Genomic DNA, 21,383 nt, shown 5'->3' on the forward strand with positions numbered 1-21,383 from the left:
GAGGATTCGGCCGGTGCAAGTGAGATGAAAGCACTGAGAAATTGTCGTGGAAAAGTGTGAGTAAGAGGCGATGATAGAGCGGTCAGTGGAAGAGCAGCCGATCGCTGGGGGCAAGCTCAATTATTAATGTTCGAAACTCATTGTTGTAAACAGATGTAGCAATGCGGCCCCTTCCAGGGGAGGGGGTAGGGTGGGGGGGACTCCGCCCTTTCACGCGGCGGTGGCCTGAAACGTCGCGGCCAACAAAGGGGATAAACAAGGATTTAGTGCCGCCGATATTATTATGATGTTATATTGGAGCGCCGCGGGCCCCTCAGGGGACCACCGACCAAGAAATACGCCTTCTCTTGACCCCGTCGCCACCCGCCCCTCATCGGCTGACACCTCTCTGCTGCCGCCGGCCGATGTTTCATCAAAATTCCACACTCGGCTTGTCATTATCTCACTGCTGCTGCTGCTGCTGCTGCTGCTTCCCTGCCTCTGCCTGCCAACTGCAAGCCAAAATCAACGTCTACCACATGCTCACAATCTTATTGGCTTCACCCCTCCCCACTTCTAAACACATACTTAAAAAAATGAGCAAATTTTGACAAGTAACATTCAATTTTGTACGTGTTTGTACATAGGCCTATTGTATTTAATATATGGTTACCTATTAATATGGGTGGGTGCATTTAAGTATCCTATACAAAGAATTGAAGTCTTGCAATTCAAGTTTTTCTTTAATTGAATTGACCATAGACATAAAACTAAGTGTGGTTGTTTTGCACCCTTATGATTTTATTTGTAGAAAACGTGTTTCATATAGTGGTGAAGTGGCCTAGCCAATGCTTGAGCTTAACATCTTGTTGATAAAAAATTATATCTAAACACCAACTCATTTATTAATTTATCATATTATCTCAGAAACTAACAAATACCATACTATATTATATTATGCAGATTAAGATTTCTTTATTCATGTGTATAGCGTTGCATATTTCTGCTACCCTTCCATTGAAAATTATTAAAGTAAAATAAATCACTTGATGAAGCATATTAGCCTATGGACTAGATAATTTTGCATTGATATGGGATGGAATATGCAAATTTGAGTTATAACTGTAATGCTTTCATATGAACATTGAAGTTTGTAGCTATGAGTGTCCATCCTAGGAAAAATGAAGAGTCCTAACCCTTTGCATTAACACTTGATCCCGTTTATTGTCATGAAATTAGAAGATAATATATCTTAGAGAGTTTCTCCAGTTGCCCGTTGTTATACATCAAAGAAAATATAGAACACTTTACAGTTATAAGAATAGATTTAAGTAATGATCGATCGTCTTGAAACAAATAGCCTAATGCATGATATCCATTCGTTTTGGCCTCTCTGTTTTCAGCTTACACCCATTGTACCTGTGATATCAACAATAATTGAAATGAGTCATTCTCACTTTCATACTTTGAACCACCTAGCAGGTTCGATTTGCTTCTTAGGTTCAGTCAGGTAATTTGGGGCGGGTGGAGGAGAGAAACTATCAATGTAGATAGATAAAGATACACAAGCAATGTTAATGGAGACCTACAGAATACAAGATTCGCCTGGATTTCAGGCGTGGGGAAACATCTCTTTGGAAATATAGAAGTGAGCTCGCGTTCGAGAAAATTAGGATTCAACCCAATTTGTATCAGAACAGATACAAATGTTTTTGTGATTATTCTTCATTGATCTTAAATCAAGTTCTTATTCTTCTATCTGTCAAATCAAGCAATAGTAGATAGTTTTAATTTATCAGCTATTCACTCATTATAATTAATAATTCATTCATGCATTACCTGTAGCGTGTTTCATCAATATTGACAAATACTGTGATGTAGGTAGCTTTGAGATCATCAAAAACTAGACGAACAAAGATTAGATGAATATTGGTTTTAAGTGGAGGAGAGGGTTCCTCCTGTTTCCTTTTCTGTGCTATAGTGCTAAATAGATGAGTCGAGCCTTCCGGCTAGTACAGAACAGTTATACATGAAAACATAAAAGATTTCCATACTCAATGTTTATTGCAAGTTATGTAAAAATGGTAAATTTGTACCATTTTACATGATCATCCTAGTGTAACGGATATTCTTCGTTAAGAATCAGACATTGCAAAATTTCCTTTTTATTTAGACCTTCAGAACTTAAACCAAGAATGGTGAGCAAGATCATGACATTTGAAATTTGGAACATAGAAAAGTTACAAATTCGTCCTTCGATTATTCCAACTACAATCCGAATTTACACTGGCTGTTCCTGTGGACACTACGAGCATTGAAAGCCAAAAAACTGAGTCAAGTAAATGGGACGTTATCAGAGATCTGAGAACATTTCTCACGGTGTGATTTGCACGTTCGAACCATAAGTCCAAGTTCATAACGTTCCGTAACGTGACGCTACTCAGGCATAGAAAAATGAGCGCTATAAACAATAAATTCATCTTATTGTTCAATAGAAAATCATTAAATGAGCTCTGCATTAACCTCTCCGCAAAAGCTGAGCTTATACGCATGGCCAAATGTTTGAACTCTTATATAGTGTGTCATCAACACAAATGAAAAAAACAATAAATAGCTAACTGAAACTGTTTTATACTTTTTGATAAATCAATGGCATAATCAGCATTCCATGGAAACTAATGAATACGACTAACACTCAACCACCTAATGCTATCGCATAATCATTCTGACATGAACGAGAAACGTTTGTTTGATGGCTTGCTATAATGGCTGGTTGTCACCTGCTTTTAATGACAGGTTTAGGCGCAATAGACTTGAGGCGGAACAACTCAATATCAAGCTTGACATTTTAATTCTAGTTATTACATAGTAATCAATGAATTCCGCTACTTTCATTTTATGGTTAAAATTTCTATGGTTCTTGATTTATATTAAAACTCTTAATTATTTTTCCTCACTCGTTAAGGGCCCCTCGGGGCCCCAATCGGCCAGGGGCTCCCCCGCGCCGCGGGGATCGCGGGCCCTTATCGCCGCCACTGCTCATACATAATATACACAGATCACATGTAGTCCAGTCAACGAAAGATTATAGAGGGAAAAGTCTGGAACACAATCTTTGACCCCGCAGCTCTTTTAAGGATAGTAAGGGGATAAACATATCAAAAGTCCTCACCCCTACGCCCTGTGCTGAGAGGGTGGGGGTGGTTTGAAAGTACCATATTTTGTTTTTTGCACATATCTCGAACAATATGCATCTTTCGGAAATTTATAATGAATTCAAAATTAATGCATACAAATTAGCCTACAAGTTTCATCCGTTTGCAGCTGTTATAGTGTTGAGTGTAGAATCTTCAATTCAACAAAAATAGATCAATTGACAGGAAAATTTGGAGGGAACGTTTGGAACACAATATTTGACTTCGCAGCTTTGTTTGGACTAGTTAGAAGGTAAATACATCAAAGTTCCTCATCACTACCCCTTGTGTACTACGACATGACTAACTGAACAAAAATGAAGCTAGGTAAATTTTCTACAAGTTTTGTTCAATAGAGCTTTGTGATATCTCCATTAGTTTTCGAGATATTTAGCCTACTTTTAAAAATGTAAAATCTTTGAAAATACAGTTTTTTTTCCAACTTTTTGCACTTTCAGAGCTTATTACTCAGAAACAATGCATCGAAAAAATAATTACTGAACGTTGGGTTGTAGAGGATTCAATTCTCTTCAATTTTATGTATTTTTCATCATGTTATTTTTTATCAATTATTTATAGTGGCTTTAGTGTTGAGTGTGAAATTCTCAATACAGCAACAAGTGTCAACTTGACGGTATTCCACCTTTAGCACAGGGGTTAGAAATAAGGATTTTCAATATGTTGAGCTCCTAACTAGTTTTTATAAAGCTTCAGAGTCAAAAATTTTGTTCCAGATATTGTGTCCAAATCACATTGTCAAATGATCTATTGCTGCTGTATTGAGAATTTCACACTCAATTTCCAAGTACGAGACCCATTCAATCCACTTAATTGTATAATTTAGAATAATATGAAATTAATAATATTCGAATTCCATTTCTCAACTCGCGTAATGTCAGAAAAAACTTCAAGTATACTTGAGATGAAGTGCCAGTTCTTTGCTTATTTCCTTTCAAATTATCCAACCATTGCATTTATTCCAATTCCAAAATGAATTGATCATTCATAATAATGGAGAATTTATATCAATACAAACATAAGAATAAATAAAATTCAAGGTCTTCGTCTACAATACTGCTATCTCCACGCCTCAACTCTGCAGAGCTCATCCGAGTCCAGGATGATATGTGATTTGTAAGCAGCCTACTACTGTAGCACAATAGGTTTGTAGGTGGAGACAAATTTATGGGTAAGAGTATGATTGATGTCCGATTTCTAAATGAATAAGCTTTTGGAGCATCTCTTCAACTGTAACCCATGAGGGAGTATTGGATGAAAGATGGACGTGATACGATCTCGGTTCACCTTCTGATTTGGGTTTGGAAGAATGATAAATATTCACATATTATATACATAGGATGATTGAATGATATTGATATAGAAGACAACATAATATAGATATAGTTAGATATAGAAGTCATTCTGTGAGTAGTTTAATTGTCGGACAAGGCGGATGAGTTGGTGGTAGGCGAGTGATGAGCGCTGCGCTGCATAGCACGAGGGTGCGGGCGGAAGAGTGCTGACCGTTGACCGCTGCGCTGAACGTGATATGCGGCTAATGACTGTGATCATTGGTTGCATAACGAGTGGCAATGGCGTCAGTCATTGCATTGTTATTGAGTGCATGCAGCAGGCCGCAAGTCGCATGCGGCGTCGACTGAGCCGCCGCCCACACGCAGTCGCTGCTGCGACACGATGCCTCTCATTGGTCACGCGTCCCCCCCTCCACCGTCCTTCCACTGACCATCGTTGGCACGACCACATTCCAAAGTCATATTTTAACAGCTTTCAAAAATACTCTGCAAGCTTATATTTTGCTCTATCTTCTTCTCACCTCTCATCCACCTACTCTCTCGCACACACAAATCTCGATCCCCATACTTATTTGTTCTTCCCTCCGCCAGCAAAAAAAAAAAAAAAAAATAATCATCACCCAACAGACATTCATTGTCCGCATCGAAAATACCAAAGCGTTTGGGATTTCCCTCAAGTCGAATACCCGTGTAAGAATATTAATGCCACTCTAATACTCTTATCTGGAAATCTAAAAAAACTGATTCAATTTTCTTGTACAACATTCTCATACTTCTTGATTCTTAAATCTAAAGAGAGAATAAATTATACAAAGTATTACAAAATAATAAATTCTCTTCTTCATACAAAGATGAATCATTTCTGAACTACAACTACGTTCAATGAGGCTTTCAATAGGAAAACTATTCCTAGAAATCCAAGAAGACAACCTCTTACTGACTCTCAAGCAATATTATTCTTATGAAAAATGCACAGAGTTAACAGAGAATACCAGTCTTTTCTCTTTCTCATATTCTTACTTATTCGATTTCACTTTACTTAATTCAAAAATACGAGACTGTACGGGGATACGAATATAATATAATATTATGTGTACAACATAGTGTAATTTGGTGTCTTCAAGAATTCATTGTATTTCATGATTTGCAGCCTTCAGTATCTCACAAGATGAATTGTTACTTAAATTCTTGACAAGTAAGGTTCTTATTGCATCTTTTAATTCCAATAAAGCTGTGAGTGATTGACTCTGATAATATCATTCTCCATTAATAGAGAATAGAAAGGAAAAAATGGAGAATAGAAAAATGGAGCAGACTTATACACTACTGTTTGTTCAGTTTGGCGGATGGCCGTAATAGGTTAAGCACACACCTTATTTTAACTGATACGGAAAAAATAACTGAGATCTTGAATAGAAACAGTAATCGAACAGGCAGGATCTTAAAATGACAGCAGGGAATGTATTACAATAGAATCCCTTCCTTGTTATCAATTTAATAACATTTTATCAGAGCTTAATAGTTTAATTGAGTAGCGTAATAGGAGATTGCCTAAAATGTCATGCCATATTAATTTATTTATGAATGTTATTCAATTATCAATATGAGAATAAAAGAATGAAAAGTCCAGATCCTTCATAACATTAATTCAACTAGCAAATATATTTACAATGGTAAAACACATCATTAAAGACCTCTTTTGAGCCAGACCAAACTAAGCGATTTTTCAGGCGCCATCCAATCAACCAATCGGAGCGATTCTGCCCTGTCGAATCTAAAAACGCCGTTTAAAAATGATTGAAAAACGCTCAATATGGTCTGGCCCTTGGATATAAAAAATGACTCCTTCAATTTAGATTCTCATTTATTGTAAGACCCAAATATTTTTCACATATAATGATTGAAATATGAACACTCACCAGACGTCCAGCCTCAGTGTTGTGCAAATTGACCCTGGACTGAATGTCACCGGCGCCCTTTTCTCGAGCGTCGAGGAACTTTTTCGAGAATTCGATGCCGTACTGCAAATTGTGTGAGCAGCCGCCCCACTTCCAGCGGGTTGCCGGTGTCGTCCGCTCAGCGGCAGCGGTTGCAGCGGCGGTTGCGGTTGCGGTTCCGACCGCCGCCGAGCTGCGAGTCCTCGGCTGGCAGCCGCAGGCGAGCAGGCGTCCGCTGCTGCAGGCCCGGGCTACACTTGCCGCTACGCCCGCCGCCGCAATCGCCGACGAAAACGCGGACTCTCGGTAACCTGCAACAACCAATATTCTCCTTCTATATTCAGATTTAATTTTTTTAAGACTTCCAAACAATTTTAAGCAATTCTTCGAATCGCTCAGTTTAAAGAGGATGCAGAGTACAATATTGAAGTGAATTAAAGGTGGTTTGGTCATGTACAGAGATCGGATGAAGATTAAATGTAGGAAAGAGAGTGCAGATTTTGGTTATGGTCTGTATGAGAAGATGAGCAAAACCAATTTTTGAGGTAGAGAGGCAGTATTGATTGATGGTTTTTTCAAGAAAGAGGACGATTTATGGTAGAAGAATGGAGTAAGGAGGAAGCCTATGAACAGGGTACTATAAAGGTGACTTTTTTGCTGAGGGTGATGCCCACATGAGGCGGATGATGATGAGAGATGAATGAACCTACAGTTTTAGGTGGGTTATGAACTACCGGGAAGGCAGGGAGCGATTTTACAACTCATGAATCCATTTATTCAGAGGAGTTGGCTCAAGCAGTCACCCTTCCAACAGGAGTACCAGGCGCATGATTCTTGACTTATTCACGCGGTAGCTTATCAGCGTGGCCACTGAGTCAAATCGCTCCCTCAAGCAATACAAGAGTACCAAACCAATTTAAATAAGAAAGGCATACCCGAAGAAGAAGTAATCTTCAAATAATATTGAGATTAAAACTCAAAATTCAAAAACTCAACATTCCACAAAACTCGTATTATTTCACAAAACAAGACAGCCCATAAAAAAAGTGTTCAACGAACAAACATTCCCCCAGATGGTTTGCCCTAAGATAAAGGTTAGCTGTCCTATGTAGGTTTTATTTGTATGTTGAAAAGTATTTCATTTATTGGGCCAAAAATGTAAGATAGGAAAAAATTGATTATAGTGGTACTGTATCTCGCGGCTTTTTCCACATAATTGAAGCATTCTGTTGAGATTTGTCCTAGATAGAGGAATGAGTAAGGTGGAGGAAAATTTTGTTTGAATAAAGGTGGTGACGTTGAACAGTATAAACAGAAGAAGGTATAGTCTGTGTAAAATAAGTTCAGACTTGGCCCTCAATCAGAAGAAATTACAGAGTTGCCAAATCGTAAAATTTAAACTTTCTCAAATTTCAAATTCAACGTCAGAATTGGATGTAGAATATCATCCCCGATAACATAGTAGTGCTAAAAAAGTTTCAGGGTTTAATGATTAAAAGGAAATTTAAATTTTATGATAAAATTGGAAACATAGCGAAGATTTGAATATCACTTCTCTCAGAATCATGGGGCGTCGTAATGCGTAATAATTTTATATTAAATTAAAGGGGAGAATGTCTCCTTTCTATTGGTGTTTGGATAATTTTTATCCGACCTATAGTTATTTTCTAATTAATGATTATGTTCGTCAATGTCGAGACATTTCTAGCAGAAAACATTGAATTTTCGATATGCTAGAAACTTTTTTGTTTCAACATATAAGTTGGTGGTGGAAGCGAGAAAGTTTCTCAGAATGCCATGTAGCCGCTCTTCCAACTTTATAATTCTTTGGAGACCAGAATACTATCGTCCGACTACTTTGACAATTGAAAAAATAATTTCAATCATTTCTGAGAAACTTTCTCTCTTTCACCACCCACTTATCTTTTGAAACAAAAAAGTTTTCCGCATGTCGAAAATTTCATGTTTTCTGCTCGAAATGTCACGACATTGACGAACATAATCATTAAATAAAGAATAACTATAGGTCGTTTAAAAATTATCCAGACACCAATAGAAAGGAGACATTCTCTCCATTAGTTTGATATAAAATTATTACGCATTACAACCTCCCACGATTCTGAGAGTAGTGATGTTCAAATCTTTGCTATGTTTCCAATTTTATCATAAAATTTGAATTTCCTTCCAATCCTTCAACCCTGGAACTTTTTTAGCACTACTAGGATATCGGGGATGATATTCTACATCCAATTCTGATGTTGAATTTGGAAATTTGAGAAAGTTGCACTTTTACACGAATTGGCAACCTTGTAATTTCTTCGGATGGAGAGCCAAGTCTCAACTTATTTTACACAAGTGGAGAGGTTTATTTTACAAACCTCGTTTGTCAAGTGGAGAGGATAGGAATGTATAGTCCAGTCACTATATAAATAAAAATATAAATCTAAGTACCCTTTTTAAAGTTGTTTAGTCACAACATGTTTCGGTACATTGAATATATTGTTTGGATACATAAGAGAAGTCCAGAATCAATTTATTCATGCAAAGTTTTCTTGTGCTAGATTCAGAATGGCCCAAAATCCTCGTATTTTCGGTCCTGTAATCGACTTATTCTTCATCCAGTCCACACAGAGACAGGAAGGTGCATTAAAATTTCAAACATTATGATATTATTCGGATATTACTCAAAGGGGTAAGCCACATGAGGCGTTCTTCAGACGAGTCAGTAGGGTAGGAAGCTCTTCGATTGGCTGATTATCAGCTGATTCACGAACGCCAACCCAATCAGTCAATCGGAAAGCTTCCTGCCCTGCCGACTTGTCTGAAAAATGCCTCATGCTGCTTGTCCCTGAGATGGAACACTTATTTTCAAAGGATAAATCTATTCTTATTTACTTTATTCCCAATCTCTTTTGTTCATAATGATTGTAGATCTAGACATTTTTCTGCTCTCCATTTGTAATGAATAACCTGAATATCACATTCTCAGCATCTTGTAGAGAGAAATTTGATTTGTAGAATATAATAATTCAGTAAACTGGAAGATAATGAAATCAGTCAACATTACTCGCTGATTTGACTTTATTGAAGCGATAAAAATTTTCTGTGTGAATTGTTCTGAACGTGAGCTGTTCGCTTTGGCATCGGATTACGTTATTCTCTCTATACCTTTTTTGAGCATTCATTGCTTGGACTAGTGTATGTCCCTGGCCTTCGTATCACTTTGACTGGTTGACAATAAGGTACTTCTCAATCAAAAGTGGTATTGACTATTGAAATTATTTTTGCTCACACGAGGATATGATTAATGTTCATATTTGATTACATCATGGACATGAAATCACAGTCTTTGACAATCAATCGTAATCAATCGCGTGTTCAACATGACTTTCAAATAGCATAGGAATAGGGCCATCTTGGATGTTGACTCTGTTGAGTGCAAGTTGACTTGAAAGTAAGAACGCTGATTGTTGAGCTCCTTCTATGTACTATAAATTTGAATTATAGGACTAATCAATTAACTCACTTAAGTATACTTCTCTTCTACTGAGACAAGATTTCCAAGCACTGAAGATTGATAAGTTAGCTTAAATTGTTTCTATGCGAGAGGAGAATGTATAGCCTAATCCAGTACACTACTTCGAAGATAAATTTCTGGTTAAAGTAATAAATTGATCGAGAGTTGCCTATTGTTGGATTCATCCTTCGTTGAATCTCTTGTAACAGTAGAGAATATCGGGTCTCTATTTCTTGACTGGCCAATGTAGATTTGATGTAATCAGTCAAATTATCATATTCTGGAAACTAACTGGTGGCTATCGCCAGATCTGTTGGGTGAGTATTGGATTTTGGAGGATTTGAATCAAGATGCTAGTGTTTTACTGTTTTATAGGCCATAGTTCACCATAATAACATAAGTCAGAGGCGTGCGATGTTATCGTCAGATTCCAGTGTCCGGGTGACGAACGGCCGCCTCGATGATGGGTCACTGTACCTCCCCTCCTCCCATGACCCCTCCTGTCTTTGTTCGTCCCGGAAGGGTAAACACGAAATAAAAACGTCGCCGTGCGTGTAATAAAGCGAGCGTCGGAACGAGCAGTGTTGATAAGTGAGCGTAAACACTGGCTCTTTCCACCTATGTAACACACTCGACTCAACCTCAGCCCCTCTTGCCACTGCCAGATTCGCCCCGTAAAGATCGCCGCGCCAGACAAAGAGCAGATAGCGACGCGAAGACAGCTCGTGGGAATCGGCATGACCATCCGCGGGTGCCAACGCACAACGCCATGCTCTACGTGACAAGCATCACTACCAATGACTCTCATACATTTCTCACCACACAAAAAAGAAACACATGTTACACGGTGTAAAATACATTTTAAATTAAGTTTTTCATCTCACGACAAGAGCTTTTTCATGTTCTCACAATGTTCTGTCATTACATAGCTACAAATTTTCAGTTTTAGATGAGTCAGTTGTTGCCTTATTCCTCCACAATCGTTTTCGCTATATCTGGTAATCGCTTTCAATCTGGTAATCTGCATAGTATGATTTTACTTCTCATATAATTATCATGTAGTTATGGATGGGAGGGGCCTTATGAAATATGTCTTCAATCAATTACTTAGATACAGGATATAAAATTGATAGATAGTATACAGTAGAGAATCTCTTACAAAATTTAATCTCTCATTTCTATTGATGAGTTTTAGCTGAAATCACCGATATGTGTTGAAATATCAATACAATACTATAGAAAATACTTGATATTTGCTTTTCAATGAGTTTCACTTATTGACTCAGTGGCTCCGCTACAATTATTTATGAATGGAATTATTGAAAACTGAAAAATAATAAATATTCCCTGAATATAGTTGAATAAGTAGTATAATAATTCAGTTTGAGAGATATGCAATAAGAGAATATACAATAAGATAATTTCGAAACCAATGGTTTATAGTTCCACTCTTACTATATCCAGATTAAATTTATGAAATTTGGGCGGGAAATAGATCACTGCAAGGTTTTCGCGATTGCCAACGATCGTTTAACTTCTAACTATGATCGAAGTTAGTGATTTGAGTTCAAAACGTGTAAGTAAACGGAAGACCGAGAAAGTGCAAGATGAGAATTGTTTGTGGAGCACTGAGGAGTCCTTTGATGCCGAACCAAGCATGCAAATCACTCAGCGTAGTTGTGAGTCTGCTGAGAGCTGTGCAAGTTCTCTCCAACAACCCTGTCGTGGGCCTATATTGCCCACACCCTCCAATTCAGTCCTTTCCCCCTTTCTTGCCTTTCTCGATTTTCGAGCGAATAACCCCGCAATTGCTGGCAATCCAGCCGTGACAAACCGTGTCATCGGTTAGGTTTCTTCGTCAAGGTAAACAGAATCCGTTTACTCGTGGCTTCAAATTCGACCTCAAATAACATCAAAGTGATGCCAAAACTCTTGCTTCTAGGGAGATTTAGTTGCAACAACAGTGACACGGTGATAGGCCTATCGATCGCTACAATGCCAATGCTCCCAAACCTCATAACATTGCTTTACTCATCAAAATAATATTATAAAAATTAAAAATCAGTGTTAATTATTATAACAATAATAAGATGATTATTGTGATAGATTCTTAAAGGTAATTGCTAAAAAGGAGAAATTACAGATATAATGTGATAACGTAAAGTGTCAAACGCTTGAAACTTTTGAACATGGCTTGGAACCTCAATTGTTGATATTAATAATAATAATAATAATAATAATAATAATAATAATAATAATAATAATAATAATAATAATAATAATAATAATAATAATAATAATCAAATATGAACGACCATCATTACATCATTTATTAATATATCAATGGATCAGTGAATAACAGATTGGTTTGTTGAGACCCCTTATTTCTTCAATACCTTGACTTCCTGTAGGAAGCTCGCTTCAACATGGAAGACATTTGAAGGTAGTGATCAATTTTTTTGTGCCAGTCTGTATATGAATTCTTGAGAGATGTGATGATAATGTGATCAATTTTCTTTTCCAGCAACTGACATTCAAGCTTGTTCACGAAACTATCCAAAGTTATGATAATAAATTCTGTCGACGGTCAATTTCTTCATTATTGATATTAATCATTTCTATTAATTCCAATTTCAAGAATCAACTGAAGTTCTTTACTTCACCACAAATTTTCATGGGAATTTTTCTAGAATTTTTTTTTGCGAATCTGAGAATTAACAGTATGGTAGTAGAAAAAGTAAGTAGAGAAGTAAATAGTAGTAAAGTAGAGTACATTTGATATCCTCTCAATTTTTCTGCTAATTGACTATGAAGGTTTTTCTAAGGACTAAGGTCACTCTCGTGTTATCTGATCGGCACGTTAAAACGTTGATCCGGGCTAAGGTATGACCGATTGACGAATCAATTCAAGCTAGGTGGAACCTTCTGTTTTAAAGTCTTGTGGAAGCCTACTACAAAATCTACAAAAATCCTTACGAATACGATAATTTTGGTTTTGAGCTACAGTATTTACATTTTATGTCTAAGTGATTATAATCAAACAATGATGAAAAATGTATTCACATGTAAAACATGTATCATGTAAACATGTGTTTATACTTTTACTGATATTAGTATTTATGGTAGGCCTATCAAATACTGTTATGTAAAAGACGTTAAACTGCTGGTCCCAGCTGAAGTCTTGAGTCCGATTGTTGGCTCAATCCAGGCTAGGTGGGACCCTGTAAAGCCATGTAGCAATCTTCTCCATCATCAGTGTTTCTGATATTTTTAGTTTTGATCTATTTTCATTTCATACTCATATCTCAGCGACTACCAAGTATGTTTTGATAGTATATTTATACTGTTACTGGAATCATTATTATGTATTGATTGATGTGGAAGTTGTAACTTTTTTCGATCTAGTGAGTTGGTTACCTTTTTGTAGCATGGTACTAGTGTGTGGATTGCGACTTTTGGTGGTGAGCGTGGAGCAGTTCCAGCGATGCCAGCGAAACTGGAACTGGCACTCTGCGATGGCATCCTGCAGACCACGTATGGCAGCCGCCGTCACGTCCGGCTGTCTGCTGCACAGCTCCAGCTGCCGCTTGCTCAGCCCCGGAAACGTTTTGCACACTCTCAAGTCGTCTAGAGCCATTATCTCCACGCACGCGCTCCTGAACAACAAATCAACCACATCATTATCCTACAAAATTAGAAAATAAGAAACAAAACCGAAAATATACTAACGAGCCCCCGCGCTGGAGAACTCGCTTATGAACTACTGATTTTGAAATCTGCAACTTCTATTCATAAAATATATTTATTGATAATATTGTTAGAAGGCTGTTGCCTATGGTAACATTTACAAAAATTGACAATATAAAATTAAATCAAACTTAAGAGATAAATAATTATTTAACAGTTCTGCATCAGTATTAATCAATTACAAATATCATAGAAAATAATACAGTATATATTAAGCCATCAACATTATACTAGATCACATAAGCTATACTAGAGAAAAGAAAAGTTGTTATTTACATCCATATGGAATGTAACTTATCATGAAAGTATACTAAAGATATGAAAGTATATTAAATATTAAACTTCATAATACAATACCATAGAGGATAGATGAAATAGGTAAGAAATAAACTATAAAGGTAGCCCTATTACAAAATATTGTGATCAGACTCTTAATAAAAAAGAGAAGTAATTATGAAACTGTGCATGAAATTGGTGAATCAAATGAGAGCATGAATGCACCAAACCTTATGCATCATAATCACCTTATGCTAATGTATAATTTATCAATGATGACAGAAGCCTCGATTTAAACAAATAGAAGCTTGCTGAGAAAATCAGCTCAGGAGATGGATTGTTTCACAGTCGGGACGCTACTACAGTAAAAGAGGGGTTGTACATAACTGTGCAGTGGAGTGAAATTCTTAGGAAATACTGGTGCTGCCGTGTGTTTGTGGTGGATGTGCGCAAGAGGGGTGAATCTCTCTTTCAGATACTTCGGACCCTTGCCCTCGACAACTAGGTGATATGCAAGACATAATATGAAGTACTGTCTCCGGTCCTTCAGTTTCAGTCATTGTAGTCTCCTATAGAAAGGTGTGATATGGTCACATTGCATCATATATGAACCTAACTGCATAGTTCAATGCACGCTGCAATCTCATATTAGGCTCCTCAGTCATATCATTTTAGACCATGCTGCCATAGTTCACAATAGGCAGGACAAGACTTCGAACGAGCGTATGTTGAACATGCATCCATGATGAACATGTGTATGTGCATGATAAACATGCATGACATGCCTGTATGTATTCATGTTTTACCGTTACTTGCCACACTTAAAAACATTAAGGTTGCTCGCGACCTAAACTTAAACCTACATATCGACCTAACCATTCGTACCCTATGGATAAATGAGTCTGAATCACAATGCAAGATATATTTTTTACCATATGAGTCGAAGACAAAATTTTACCATAAAAGAATCAAAGACAAAAAACTGTAATCACGTGTCGGTACCCAGAGAACTAACAATCTCTATGATTCATCATCCATCATGGACTAGGCTTCTAAAGCCTGTTCCGGTGTCCACCGCTTCCTCGGTCTTCCGACGTCCCTTTTCCCATCCAACTGTAACTCGATTGATTACTTTCTCTATGATTACTTTCCAAATTGCATCGGCTGTTATAATTAGATGGGGAAAAATGTTATTTATCAATACAAAACACATATCAGCTAGATTAAACAATGACACTACAAATTTTCTTAAGCATTTACAATGTTATCCTGTTATATAAAAAAGGACGAAAGTTTGAGTAATTTCGTTGGTCAATGAAGCCAATCAATAGCTAGGAAGGTATTAAGGGAAACTGAACTCAGCGTAGTCACTCCCGGGGATTGTACAGCCCAAAAAACCCTTTCTGGTCTCTCAGATCAGCTGCGTGTAACGGTGATCTATATAAATAAAAATCGAGCCTCAAATTTTGACGTTCAATAACTTTTTTATGTGTACACCGAATTTGATGATTTTTTTTAGTTGTGTTCGTTATGTTCAGGACCAGGTTTATGGTCTATCAAATTAATTTATAATCCGACTTCAGGACTCTTTCCTACGGTCCTTCAAAGTTTACTTGTAATCCTTATGGGAGAAGATTTGTGAGCTGGCCACACACAGAAATAAAAATCAGCTGTTATAATCATTGCGTCATCCAACAGCCGTCGATAAATTGTAGACAAAGCAGCTTCTCTTTGTCTCAGATTCAGAGTAACGGCCAGCAACGGTCACAGTTATCAAATAGTTACTCAAAAGTATTCTTTGAGTATCTATAGTGAGGTCCACGTTATTATGGCAGTGTGTGATTTGCAATGGTGTTGCTATCCTTGTGTGTCATTCAACAAAGCAGATGGCGCTATCTCTTTCACGCATTGCAAGGTTGCCACATCGTTTATCAACAATGTACAAATTCAACTAATTGACAAAATAGGGTTAAGGGTTAGGTTTTATTTAGATTATATTTAATAATGTTTCATAAGGATAGGTTGGGTTTTTGCTTTGAAATTGCAATATGCTAGAAGGGGCTAGGGTCCAGGTAGAGTTATGTTTTTTGTTGTTTCAAAGGTGGAAGGATAGGTTAGGGGGTTAGGATTTTGCTTTGAAATCCAAAGTATTGAATGTGGAAGGGTTGGGGTTAGGTTATTTCAAGTTATATTTAATAATGTTTCATAAGGCTAGGTTAGGTTTTTGCTTTAAAATTGCAATATGCTAGAAAGGGCTAGGGTACAGGTAGAATTATGGTTTTTTATATTTCAAAGGTGAAAATATAGGTTAGGGGGTTAGGATTTTGCTTTGAAGTTGCAATATGGTGGAAGGGATTACGGGTTTTTATAAATATTTATGTTAATTAATGTTTTAAATATAAAAGGGGAGGTTAGGGGGTTAGGTTTTTGCTTTGAAATAACAATATGCTGACTTAGCTATAGTGTTTTTTAATATTAGTTAAATAACGACCGTTATATTTTATTAATTATATTATTGGAAAGTACTCTTTCTTTTATTGAATGAAATGATGATAATATATTGATTATTATATCGAATTTAATGATAAATCATCATTGGAAAATAATATCATCATCAAAATGGAATGACGGCTACGGTGCTGTCTGAGACCGAGAGTGGTTTGTGTAGACAAGAGTGTGTGTGTTTAGTAAATAGTTCAGTAGAGTGTGATTTTTAGTAAATAATTTATTTTGGAGTTGGATAATCTATATATATATATATATATATATATATATATATATATATATATATATTATATATATATATATATATATATAAGCGAAATTGCACTCAATCACTGACTGACTGACTGACTCACTCACTCACTCACTCACTCACTCACTCACTCGCAGAACTAAAAATCTACCGGACCAAAAACGTTCAAATTTGGTAGGTATGTTCAGTTGGCCCTTTAGAGGCGCACTAAGAAATCTCTAAGGGTGGTTTTTAAGGGTTCAAAGTTCGTTTTTTAGCATGTATATTCTTCTTATTCCAATATCTTAAAATTATAATTGAAATGTCCATAATATATGTTAATATAGAACTATAATCTAGAGAGTAGCTCTTCCAAACAGTGTTGTTCTGGTAACTAAATTAAAAATTTTGTCAGGTTGGCATTAAGTTGAGTTGACGTTGTTAGGTTGGCACCAAGTTGAAGATTGAAATGCATTTATCCAAGACTTCCTAAATACCAATTTATCCAGTACCTCCTAAATAGGTATTTAGGAGGTACTGGATAAATACCTATTTAGGAGGTCCTGATTTAAAGTGGAAAAATTGATTGGGTACTGCTACTTCAATCAGAGCTATTCCTGGAAATATTATATTACTAGCCGTCAGGCTCGCTTCGCTTGCCATATATCCGTTTAGACAGACGTTTAGTCTGGACCCCCGACTGGATCGTCCTAACATATGATAAAAATATGACATAACATTTCAAATTTGTTAGATGTGTTCAGTTGGCTCTTTAGAGGCGCGTTAAGAACGGATTTGGAAAAATTTCCAAAGATACGCCCAAAATCTGCGTTTTTTAGCGTTTTCTCAGCTTTATCGAGAACAAATAAACAGAAAATGTTCAAATTTACTACAGAAGCTCAGCTGGGGTGCAATAATGTTGTGTTAGGAGGAATTTGAAATAACGCCAAAGATACGCTCAAAATTAGCGTTTTCTCAGCTTTTCTGCGTTTCCTCACCTTTTTCAATAATTGATGGAAATATATTAAAAAAATTCAGTACACAGGTTTAGCTGAGGTGGAAGAATTTTGTTCGCCAAAGATACGCCGATATAGTAACAGGTGTTTTTCGAGATCAAATTGACATAATACGTTCAAATTCGGTACAGAGGTTCCGCTGAGGTCTACATGCAGGCGACCGAAGCAAGCCCGCTGATCTCATTTTTGGATGATCCAGTCGGGGGTCCAGGTGGCGGAGCCCCCTGGCTAGAAGGATATGGCGAGCGAAGCGAGCCTGCCGGCTAGTATTATCTATATAAATGAAATCCATTAGATCCCCCGAAGCCAGTTATTCAAATATCAGTTACTCATTCAGTAACATTTATATTAGTAACAGCCATTACATATTTTAGTTATTAGTCACATATATTCAGTTACCTATTCAGACTTATTATTGATCGATCTTTTTCAATACTTCACCGAGAATGGTAATAGGCCTATTTTCAATTCTTCAAGATTTCAGTAGGTTGAGTTTTTATTTGGACCCTTGCGGAGCACGAGTTACCTGCAAGTTTCTAATAAAAGTTGGTTTTTGAAGTTATTACTGAAAAGAGTAATCAATTTTGTACCATTGATTTCTATCGAAACCCTCGATTCTCCAATTATAATTCCGACATCAGGGTTCATCGTCACTCACCAATTATTCAAAAAGTTTCTGAAGCAATTAATTTCCCAGCTATTTTTCAAGGTCACGCATTAGATTTTTCAAAAGAGTTTTAAATTCCCTGCATGTTTTGAGTAAGTGAAAGGAGTGAACGGGGGAGCACATGTGATTTATGCCAAAATATAGCATAGCTTAAACTACACGTCGATCAATGATATGCGTGATCAATTAATTTGTCAGTTATGATTTTATCGTAATGTACACGCACATGGAAGAGTATGCTGAACTGATTATTCGGTCAATAAAAAATAATAGGATGGTCTGGATTTGAGGATTGTTAGTATGGGTTATAAATTTGGAGGTGTGCATCCAGCTAAAGTTTGTCATGAGATGCATCAACTATTTGGCGGTACGAAGTTCGCCGGGCCAGCTAGTTTTAAATAAATTTAGTTTTTGAATTATGTCCATCATGATCATGGACATTTTTTGAGCTTGATTTCACTTAACGACCTTGAGGTCTTCTCAGAAATACCAGTCCATACCACTTGACTGTATCTTGATAGGTATCAATTTGTGACATTTCGACCTCCACTTCCAAAATGAAGTGAACGAAAGTCTGAAGTCAACAACCTGATGGGGAAGTAGTTGTCTTAAATCTTCTCAGTAGCCAGTCTCTTAATGTGAGAGTCATAAAACAACAGAATCAAAAAGCAATGGCCCGTTTAGAATGGTTCCCACGCGATGAGCCTGGAGCATCTCGACAAATTTATAATACCAATGGAATGCCAGCATAGACTACTGGTCTCCATCTCCACAGCAAACAGCAAAAGCACGGCACAGTCCACCAGTTCACATCCCCGTTTCTTTTCCATGTCGTTACAAGCAGGTTTTCACTGCTCTCTAAATGCCTTTCCGTGTATTACCGAACAGAGAGCAGAAAATAAAAAATAAAGAATTTCTCGAATGCTTTCAAAGTGTAAGGAAGCGCTTGAGAATTGTACATTTGACGAGGCATTCGAATTGAAAGTGGTAAAGGATCTCTTAAAACCCTGTAAGGTGGGTGAGCTTGACGATGTTTCGTGCTCTGAAATTGGAAGACATGGCTTCACCAGTCCAGTCTATTTTCTGAATGGTCCGTTGATATTTCGTTTCCTACGCATGAACTGAGCACTGACGTGTTCAAGTTTTAATCTAGCAGTCACGAAGCTTGAGAATAAAATACACATAAATGAAGAATCAATTAGAAGATTCAGTGATAAGATAGAGGTTTGGAAGTCTCCGGAGCAGTCATGGAATAATAATTTTAGGAAATTAAACCATAGCTATTTCAGGCGATCAAGAGAATTTATTTTCATTCTGCATCAATGGATATTCAAAAGTTATCCTCGTTAGAGTGACACATACTTTGAGATAAGCTTGAGGATTCAACTCAACAACATTGCAATGATGTAAACTGAGTTACTTTGTTCTTTGGATAAGAGAACTTTATCCAACACGTATTTATTTCAATATTGAAATGAATCAAATACATCACTTAATTCAAATTCAAATTCAAATTCCATCTGAGGCATGAAATAAAAGCAAAGACAGATATGAAGACATCAACATCACATTTTGATTCCAATAGAAATATATTAGGTGTAAACTGGCGCTAGAGGTTGTCTGATAACTGGAGGTGAATTTTGCTTATAATTTTTCGTTTGAATCGCTATACAGGTTATAGGAGAAGATAGGTAAAGGAAAAAACCTCAAATACTTCATAGTTGATGTATAAAATTCTTTTGTTATCAAGTTAGACCAACTGAGTATTCTGTTTAATTTATTGGAGGCTATGAAGTATGAACGGGACTCTATGAATGGATATCCGGCTTCGTGGAAAAAGTCAATGCTTGTTTGGACTCGCTCCATTTCATTACATCCTTCCATCACATCCTTCCTTTCCATCTTACTTGGCGTGAGAGTTGATTTTTCATATTATACTGCAATAGAGCAATTCAATTCATAATCTGAAATGCTCGTTGAGAAAATTGACTCGAGCTAACAGGTTTCGTATTCATAGTCAATTCATGATTGGAGCTCTCTAATAATTTATTTTTCAATTTGATAATAAAAATGAGATTGTAAAATATTAATCTGAGTACCCCTTTTAAAGTTATCTTTTTTTAGTAGCCCTAAAGAAAAAAGAGATTGATAAAATTTGTCTATAACCGTGAAACAAAATATGAATTGGAATTTTTTCACTCTTAAAATAATAGTGTTCTTTGTGAAACCAGGATTTGAGTAAAATCTTATCTTTGAGAATTCATATCTATGTAAGTATAACAAAATTGTAACCTATAGTTTAGCCATTATTATAAGTGTTATGTCGTTCATATAGTTTGAATTCATGCGAGCATCTCTGTTATTGAATATTAAAAGAAATAACATGATTTTAATTTTGAAAATTGAAGAACTGACTAGATTTTTTTATATAATCAAGAACTATAGGTCATAACTGAAGTTAGTAGACTGTTTACTAACGTTGGGTCACCACTACCTATAGAACACATGATAAATTACTAATGAAGTACATTCGAATATCATGAAATCCATAAATGATGGTGTTATCTTGTAAACGAAATTACTTCTGAACATTTAATTTGGGTTTGATTGATAGTTATATTAATCAACACTTACAAAATTCATCTCAAAAAGCATTAATTTTGAAATGCCTACTGGAATAAGTGAAAGTGAATAATTGTGACAATAAGAAAAAATATATAAAAAACTCGTGCAATCATCGATAAGTTGTGGAGGTCTCCTAAAACAAGTAGGATATTTTCTGTGAATTTATTCAGAAACTTTTCAGATTTGATTGCACGAATTTCTCAATGTGTTACCGTGGAGTTATTCAGCTCTAGAGAGTGCTCTATGTTGATTTGTTTGGAAGCGTTTCTGATTTACTTTGGAAGAGAGCAGAGGTGTGAAAGCACAACAGACGCATATGACTACGAGATGAGGCGATGAATGTCGCGTTCAAGTGAAGAAGAGCAATTTTGCAGATTG

The 21,383-nt window shown here is 36.4% G+C and overlaps 1 protein-coding gene across 1 annotated transcript in view; it reads right to left on the reverse strand.

Moving 5' to 3' along the window:
* Positions 1-21,383, reverse strand: part of LOC111054000 (protein Wnt-10a) — a 39,496-nt gene that overhangs the window by 9,310 nt on the left and 8,803 nt on the right. Inside the window, exons 2-3 of the mRNA XM_022340958.2 lie at positions 13,358-13,596; positions 6,406-6,734 (exon numbers count right to left, since the gene is read on the reverse strand). Coding sequence (XP_022196650.2) covers positions 6,406-6,734; positions 13,358-13,596 — 568 coding nt within the window. The remainder of the gene's footprint in view (positions 1-6,405; positions 6,735-13,357; positions 13,597-21,383) is intronic.

Source organism: Nilaparvata lugens, chromosome 3, assembly GCF_014356525.2.
Source record: "Nilaparvata lugens isolate BPH chromosome 3, ASM1435652v1, whole genome shotgun sequence".
NCBI lineage: Eukaryota > Metazoa > Arthropoda > Insecta > Hemiptera > Delphacidae > Nilaparvata > Nilaparvata lugens.